The following is an 8,171-nucleotide window of genomic DNA, read 5'->3' on the forward strand; positions in this document are numbered from 1 at the left end:
GCGTAGGACACACGGGTTCCTGCTCCGTCTGGCGGGGACAGCCCGGGGAGCGTCTGGTTGGCCCAAGGCCAGGCCCCCGCGTGGTGCTGGCCCAGGACCCTGGAGGCGTGGAAGAGGTGACTGCCAGAGGTGATGTTGACCGTGCTATTGGCCGGCAAGCAGCTGTTCTCCGACAGGAAGGGGTCGGCGATCAGGGGGCTCAGCAGAGCCCCAAAGCCCACAAAGAAATGGAGAACCTGGGGAAGGAGGAGAGGGAGCGTGCGGGGTGATGGCTCAGGCTTCATACCCCACCCCGTCTGTGTCCCGTCTGGGAGCCCCTGCCTGGCCCAGGTGGGAACGAGGGAGTGGGAGGCAGGAGAGGGAGTGAGCTCCCCAGCCACCCACGTGTCCTGGGACGATGAAGACAGTGGCTGCTCTCCCTCCTTCCCCAAATCTTAACCCCCAGTGCGGACTGTTCCCATGTTGGCACCCGGCAAAGGGAGGAGGGCTAGTGAAGGGAAGGGCTGGGCTGAAGTCCCGGTAACTGGAGGACGAGGAAACAGAAATGCAGGGAGGGGGGAGGAGACAGGAGGAAAACAGCCCCCCTGTCACGCCACTTCCCGGTGAAAACCAACTCTCTGCTTAGCGCCCAGACGCCTGTGAGCGCCCTGCAGGCAGGGCCCGTGCTACGCCCAGAGACGTGGCCCCGCCGGTCACACCCAACTGTGCCCCTGGTGCTGTTCCTGCATCAGCACCCTGAGCCCGGGCAGAGGAGCTGGGAGAGACGGACAGAGGGACAGGCCCCTCCCCGCCCCTAGCTTGTGCCTGCGTGGGCTCACCTGGAGGAAGATGGCCGAGTCCTTCTGGTAGATCCTCACCAGCTGCATGTTGGCCACGGTGTCAATGCAGCCCATGGCCAGGCCCGCCAGCGCCATGACGGAGGCCAGCACCTTCACATCGCGGCAGAAGGGGATGACGGCGAACACCAGGGAGATGGTCAGAGAGGAGGTGAAGAGGGCCCACAGCGACTGGGCCAGGCTGCGGTTAGGGAGGGGCGCGGTCAGGGAGGGGCCCGGAGCCCGCACCGGCCCCCCACGCGCTGGCAGAAGGGGAAGGACGCTGAAAGAGGCTCTGTCACTTACTGGCTCTGGGTTGCGGGCAAGATGTTTAAGGAGCCCACGTCTCAGAGCGCAGCCCCACAAGGGGCCGTGTTGTGAGGACTCCGGAGAGTATGTGCGGGGACACGATGGGCCTTAACAGAGTGTAGCTGCTATTATTTTGCTTACAACAAGTTTGTATTGTTTACCTGTAAGTGACTAGAGGGGAGTCTGGTTTGAGGATTTCAAGGGAGCGGGGCCACATGCAGGAAGCACAGTTCCCTGAGCCCAAGGCCCACAGCGAAGTGTCGGGGCGACTTGGCAACCCCCTCAACGGGCAGAGCTGTTGGGCCCTGTATCTGGCCAGTATCTGGATGGGGGGCTCTGTGGGCACCCCCGTTGAGAGGCATCCCCCAGAGGAGCCCACCACAGACAGGCGGAGGGCCTGTCCCCCGAGAGGGAATGAATGGGTGAGAGAGGGAATGAATGGGTGAGCGAGGGAATGAATGGGTGAGAGAGGGAATGAATGGGTGAGCGAGGGAATGAATGGGGCGCCTAAGGCTCTGTCCAGGTCTTTTCTGTACACCCTGCCTGATAGCACTCTCAGAGGAAGGAAGGAAACCTGGTATTTTCTGGGACCAGCCTGCCAGGCTAATGTGGGGAGGAAGGAGACTGGGCAGCAAGAGGTTCTGGAAGGAAGAAGTTGTGCAGAAACTTCTGACTTAGGAAGAGTTGGGGAGCCCCAGCCAGCCTCTGTGGCTGCTGAGCGTGGGAGGGGACAGGGCATGTGGCGAGATGTGTCTGAATTGGCGGCACCGTGAAGAAAAGTGAAACGCGCCCCTCCTCACCCCGACCCTGCCTTCCCCGGAGGGTCCGGCCTCTGCACCCTGGCGCTCAGCTCTCATCTTTGATTAAATCCGTTATCAGAGGGCTCGGCTGACCGCAATAGTCCGTCATTTTCTCTTTCTTGTTTCCAGGCTGATCTGCCCGGCAGATTACTGACCATGACCCCTGCCTGTTCCCACTCCGAGCTGTGTGAGGGGCATGGGAAAGCTCGCTCACCCTGGCCACTGTGAGGAAAACAGGGACCACCCCCCAATCCCTGCCCCGGCCCCGCCAGCCCTGCTCTGTGGGCCCCCAGCACGGGCAGCCTGGGCGCTCACTGAGCTTCTGCTTCCGGCTCCCCTACCTCTGACGCCAACACAGGTGATGCCCATGCCTCCTCGGGGCACTAAAAACGCAGGTCTTTTGTACCAGCTCTCCCTCCCCTTCTCTCCCCTACACAGATGTTTAAGGAGCCCAGATGTTACACCCTCCTGGCTGGCCCGACTTCAGGGACCCCAAGAGGGTCCCTCTCTCCTTCAAATGTCCCCTGCGCTGACCCAGGACACAGTGGCGACAGCCCCACCACTCACTCACCACTCGGGGAAAGCACAGGTGCCCGGGTACAGGAGAGCTCCTGAAGAGCTGGCACATGGCACCTGCCCCGGACCCTGAGTGAGCCTCAGCACTCAGTCCTGGGGCAGGTCGAGGTGCAGGCCAGGAAGGAGCTGGGGCAAGGGAGAAAGTTTACACGACAACGACCAACACTTCAGGGTCCAAGGCACCTGCACGTGACCATGCTGGGAGGTAGACTTTGCAATTGTTGACCCGAAGTAAACTGAGGCTGAGAAAGGCCGAGAAAGTAGCTGAAGGAGCCTGGACTTAACCCCAGATCTTCCATGCCACGTTCCACGTCCATGGAGGAGGGCACACGTGCATGTGTGTGTGTGTGTGCATGTATGTGTGTGCGTGCACGTGTGCATGTGTGTGTGTGTGTAAGGCTGGAAGGCTGGTGTTGGGCCACAGTCCCAGCCAGGTGGAGGGGGTGGCCAGCAGGGAGCATGAGGGAGCCTGCAGCTACAGTTGCTGGAACATGAGCCCCAGGGTCCCTCTGCTGGTGTGATGGGAGCTCCAGAGGCACTGCAGGCCTCATCGCCCGCCTCCTCCCACCGCCCAGGCATCTGCTGCCGCCTGTTCACTGTGCCTGGCACTGTGCTCGGCCCTGCACTGTGCTCAGCCCTGAGAAGGTGCTGGATGCAGCTGGTGAAATGGGAGGCGGGGGGAAGGCCTGTCTCATCCCAGCGCACAGGATGGCGCGGAGACAGCATGGGAGACTAGGAGGCTGATGTGGGAGTGTAGGGGGGGCGGCAGAGAGATGCCAGGAAGGTGCTGAGTAGGGCAGCAGGGGCTCAGGAAAGGGGCTGGGGAAGGCTGGTGGCCAGCGGGCTGCCCTGTCCAGGCCTCTCCTCTCTCCCATCGGGACACTCTCACCCTGTCATTCTTGAGAAGGACACTTGATGCCCACAGGTAGGAGGGGGGCAGAGAGGCCCGCAGAACGGAGAGGCGGAGAGGCGGGGGAGCCTGCCGGGAAGTGCCCTCCCTGCCTCTCCTTCCCCTTCTGGGCAGTGGTGGGAGCTGCCACCCACCGGCTGAGGCTGAGGCGGGCTGAGCCCCTATGGGCCTGGGTTCCTGGGCATGAGGGGATGGAGACTGCTCCCAGTGAATGGGGGCACTGCGTGCAGATCCCGGGCCGCTGGTCGGCAGGGCCATTCCTGGGCATTCCCAGACCAGCCTGAACCAACTCCTTCAGAACAGAGCGGGACCCCTGGGGCTCATGTTCTGGGGCAGAGCTGTGCACCGCTGCTTCCTGAGACCAGGCTCTGCACAATCTCCCTCCTGCTCCCTGCTGGCCACCCTCTCCAGCCACGAAAAGGAGTCTCAGAGCCAGAAGGAAATATACGAACTGGCTTGGCCACCTAATAGTTTGGTCAACGGCCCCTCCCAGGACTATGGATAAACCGAAAATTATAAAATAAAAATGTCAAAACAGCCCTGGCAGTGCAGATGCGGTGGGGTTTAGACTAGCAATTGGAAGACTGGTCCGGCCCACCTTTGCCACTTCCCAGGGGATGGCCTGGGGCGGGCCACGTACACGTAGCCCCTGCGCCTCAGTTTCCTCCGTATCACATGGGGATAGTAGGCGCTGCCTCACGAAGCTGCTGGGCAGTCAGTGCTGTTCCAGCCCGTCCTCCTTGGCTCACTCACGGGGATCTTCCCCGCCCCCCGCCCTGCTGCCCCTCCCTGTGGACTCCCCCAGAGAGCACTGCCAGGCCCAGAGAAGCATGCCCCACAGGAGGGGCACAGGCTGGTGCTGTGCCCGCTGCAGCACCTTCTGGGTGACTCGGGGGCTGGTCCAGGGACAGCTAGAGTGACAAGGGCCTCGGAGGCCTCCCCTCATATTACAGATCAGGAACCGGGCCCGGACACGGAAGGAGGCAGAGTAACGCTGAGCCAGGATCCAGTTTCTTGACTCCCAATCCTGGCCGCGGCCAGCGCAGTGCCGTCAGTCTGCCCTCCCCCGGTCCTGGGTTCAGAGGGTACGTCAGGCCGGTTATGGGAAGAGCCCCAGGCCCAGGAACAGCGTGGACAGTCCAGGGAGCCGGTCCTTAGGGAGCCAGGGAAATGCCCAGGTTACTCATTACCAGCTCCCCATGGAAGGTTAAAGAGAACAGGAGGGAGGGCAAGGAGCCAGGTCCTCCCCCCCGGCCCCGCCCAGGGGTGCCAACCCTGCCAGTTTGCTGGGTGACCTTGAGCATATTGCTGACCCTGTCGGCCAGGTGCTCTGCCTTACCCAGAGGGCACACGTGACCCATCACCTTGACGTGGCTTTGTGTGGTCAAGGGGCTGCTTGGCTTCAAAACAAGGAGGACTGAAGCAGCGAGGTGTCCACAGCCTGTCCTGCCTTCCACTCCCCAGGGTTGGGGGAATGACTGCCCCTTGTCACCACGGACTGAGCGACCACGGGTTCCAATGAGTGACCCCAGGAGGGGCGCTGACATCCTCCTCACATTTTGCCTCGGGGATCCCCCACCCTGGATGATCTCCGGCCTTGAAGACCAGGGCAGAGGGGCGGGACGCAGAACTGAGGAGGGTCAGAGGCATCCTCAGCACCCATCCACCCCGAAAGGACGGGCAGCCCCCGCGAAAGAGTGGGGGCCTGGGACAAGGGCTCCCCCTGGGAGCTAGGGCAGGCTGGAGACTGCAGCTCCAGCCAGGGCGATGGCTGAGGAAGGGGCCAGGGGAAAAGAGGCCCCCCTCTAGCTGGGTCAGCCCAGCACAGACACCCCAGCTTGTTCAGGGCTCTGTGTGATGGCTGGGGGTACCCGGGGGAGACCCCAACCTGAGGCCAGGCTACACTCTGTGCCCGATGATGTGCCCCGGCCCAGTGGGGGCTGGGCTCCCACGGGTGTTCTTACACACTGGCTGGACCTGAAGTTCTGTTGGCCTAAAACGCCTCTCCCCCAGTTCTTTGCACGTGACTATCTCATTCAGGTGTCAGCGCCAACGTCACCTCCTCAGAGAAGCCTTCCCTGACCACCCCTGTTACTCTACCCCACTTCTGCTCATCTCCATCCTTACTCTGTTTATTTCCTTCGTTTCACTGGAATGACCCTCCAGAACGCAGGCTCAGGAGAGCAGGGACCTTGTCTGTGGTGCTCACCCCCCAAAACGGGGTCTGGCTCAAGAGGTATTAATGAATGAGGGATGAGTCTGAAGATTGTTTTTACATTTAAAAACTGATCTATAATTTACATACCATCCAATTCAGCTATTCAACGTGTACAGTTCACTGGGTTGTTAATATGTTCAGAGCTGTAACCCACGACCACAATCTAAGTTTCGAGCGTTTCCATCGGCCCCAAAGGAAAGCCGTGCCCATGTGCAGGCACCCCCTTCCCTCTCCACAGCCCGGCCCCGCCCCGGGCGAGGAATCTACTTTCTGGAGCGATAGGTTGTCCTGCTCTGCGTTTTCGTGGAAATGAAATCATACAATATGTCCTGTGCCTGGCTGCGTTCCCTCAGCACAGTGTTTCAAGCTTCCTCCCCGCGGAAGCGCATGCCAGCACTTCATTCTTGTTATGGCTGAGTAGTAGACTGTGTAGATGGACCCAACAAGAAACCAGGAGACAGCCCCCCCCACCCCCCGCCCCCCGGGAGCTAGGGCAGGCTGGCGATGACGGAGGAAGGGGCCGGGGGAGAAGAGACGCCCCTCTAGCTGGCCTCTTTTGTGGATGGACATTTGGTTTGTTTCCACTTTTTGGCGATGCTGCTCTGAATAAGCACATGCTCTGAATAGACAGGTTTTGGGGGGGGCGTATGTTTCCAGGTCTTTTCTTTGAGGCGCACACCTAGGAGTGGACCTGCTGGGTCACGGCAACTCCGTGGTGAGATGGACTTTTAAAGCGAGAAGCACACCTGGCCGAGCCCTGGTAGGGTTGCGGCATGCTGCAAGGCGAACAAGCTGCTGGTGAGAGAGGCGCAGGCTCTCTTGATGGGAGACCAACCGAGGGCCCAGACGAGAGGAAGGAACCGGCTTTCGTACTGTGTCCCCGCAGGGGCCAGCGTCGTGGGGAAGCGGGTCTGGGAGTGGCCTGGGGAATCTTGCACAGAAGACTGGGTCTTGTGCAAGGGGCAGGAGGGAGTCGGAGCTGGGTCATGGGCAGGGCAGGACTTGCAGGAATGTGAGAGAAAAAGAAAGGCAGAGAAGGGGACAGTGAATAGGGCAAAGGGGGAAGGACTCAATGAGGCTTCAGTTAGCAGGGGTATCCAGGGGAGAGGCCAAGGTGAGGCTGGGAGGAGGCGGGGAAGCTCGGAAAGCCACTCACCTACCCGATGCCTTTCAGATAAAGGGGTCCCCTAAACTGCCCAGGGTAGTTAGACAGGTCCCCAGGAAAGGAACTCTCAACTGTTGTCTAAATACCCACTCCTCTTTCCTGTCTGACAAAGCACATACCTGCACACCCTGCCCACCAGGTGGCTGTGCGTTTTATATGAACTATTTCCTGCTCTTCTGGCCCTAATGTGCATGCACCCTTCTCCCTCTTGGCCTGCATGTGGTGGCCTCCTTCAACATCTCTCTCTGCTAGAAGAGAAATAGAGATAGATAGATAGATAGATAGATAGATAACAAATCAGCATCACTTGCAATTATATGTAGTCATATGACTAAGTTCTGGTCAATGGAGTATAGGTAGAAATTAAATATAAAACTGCCCAGGGTAGTTAGACAGGTCCCCAGGAAAGGAACTCTCAACTGTTGTCTAAATACCCACTCCTCTTTCCTGTCTGACAAAGCACATACCTGCACACCCTGCCCACCAGGTGGCTGTGCGTTTTATATGAACTATTTCCTGCTCTTCTGGCCCTAATGTGCATGCACCCTTCTCCCTCTTGGCCTGCATGTGGTGGCCTCCTTCAACATCTCTCTCTGCTAGAAGAGAAATAGAGATAGATAGATAGATAGATAGATAGATAACAAACAGCGTGCATACTGGTTCCTCCCCTGCACCCATTCTAACACCCAAGGCTTTCCACACCCCAGTCCCTCCCATGCATGTCCCTACAGAGGCATCCGGAAACTATTCAGCCCTGGCCCTGGGTCTGGGGCAAGCAGCAGGCAGAACTGAGCAGGGATCCCAGAGGAAGAAGCTGCCAGGACGCTCCTCTCCAAGGCTCTGCGCTCGCCCCACTCCTCTGCAACAGCTGGCCCTCGGCAAGGCTCAGCCAATCCCCCGCTGACAAGCAGGAGCCTGTGCAGAAGCCAGTAATCACTTAAGCTGAAAAGCACTTGCGGGGTGTTAGCACTTTAACTGAGGGGTGGGGAGGCCCCGAGGAATCAAGCTTTAGAGGCTTGTTTCAGGGCTGGTGGAGGTTGTGTTTGCTGATGGGGGCTGGGGAGGATGGGGAGTCATGATGAGCTACCCAGCCCTGGCTAGGTGGTGACTGCCATTTACATACAGGCCAGCCCGTGATATCCCTCCATTCCCACTGTTTGCTCTGAGCCAAAGGAGAGGGTTCTTTGCAACATTTTTGCCTTGGGGATGGAAGGACTAAGGTTCAGAATTTAAACCCGAAACGCTGCCAGCACCTGCTCCCCCTCCCGCTTCCCTCCCATCCCACCCGCCCTGCCCTACCCCCACCCCTCTGATGATAGCCAGAAGCCCCAGAGGCCCACAGTTTCCTCCCCAGGGGAGTCAGCCATGCCTGTGCCCA

The 8,171-nt window shown here is 59.6% G+C and overlaps 1 protein-coding gene across 1 annotated transcript in view; it reads right to left on the reverse strand.

Annotated features, from left to right (window-relative positions):
* MFSD4A (major facilitator superfamily domain containing 4A) overlaps window positions 1-2,293 on the reverse strand; it is a 16,109-nt gene extending 13,816 nt beyond the window's left edge. The window contains exons 1-3 of the mRNA XM_015569257.1: window positions 2,266-2,293; window positions 819-1,231; window positions 3-236 (exon numbers count right to left, since the gene is read on the reverse strand). Coding sequence (XP_015424743.1) covers window positions 3-236; window positions 819-1,231; window positions 2,266-2,293 — 675 coding nt within the window. The remainder of the gene's footprint in view (window positions 1-2; window positions 237-818; window positions 1,232-2,265) is intronic.
* Between the last annotated feature and the right edge of the window lie 5,878 nt (window positions 2,294-8,171).

Source organism: Myotis davidii, unplaced genomic scaffold (assembly GCF_000327345.1).
Source record: "Myotis davidii unplaced genomic scaffold, ASM32734v1 scaffold710, whole genome shotgun sequence".
Classification (NCBI taxonomy): Eukaryota; Metazoa; Chordata; class Mammalia; order Chiroptera; family Vespertilionidae; genus Myotis; species Myotis davidii.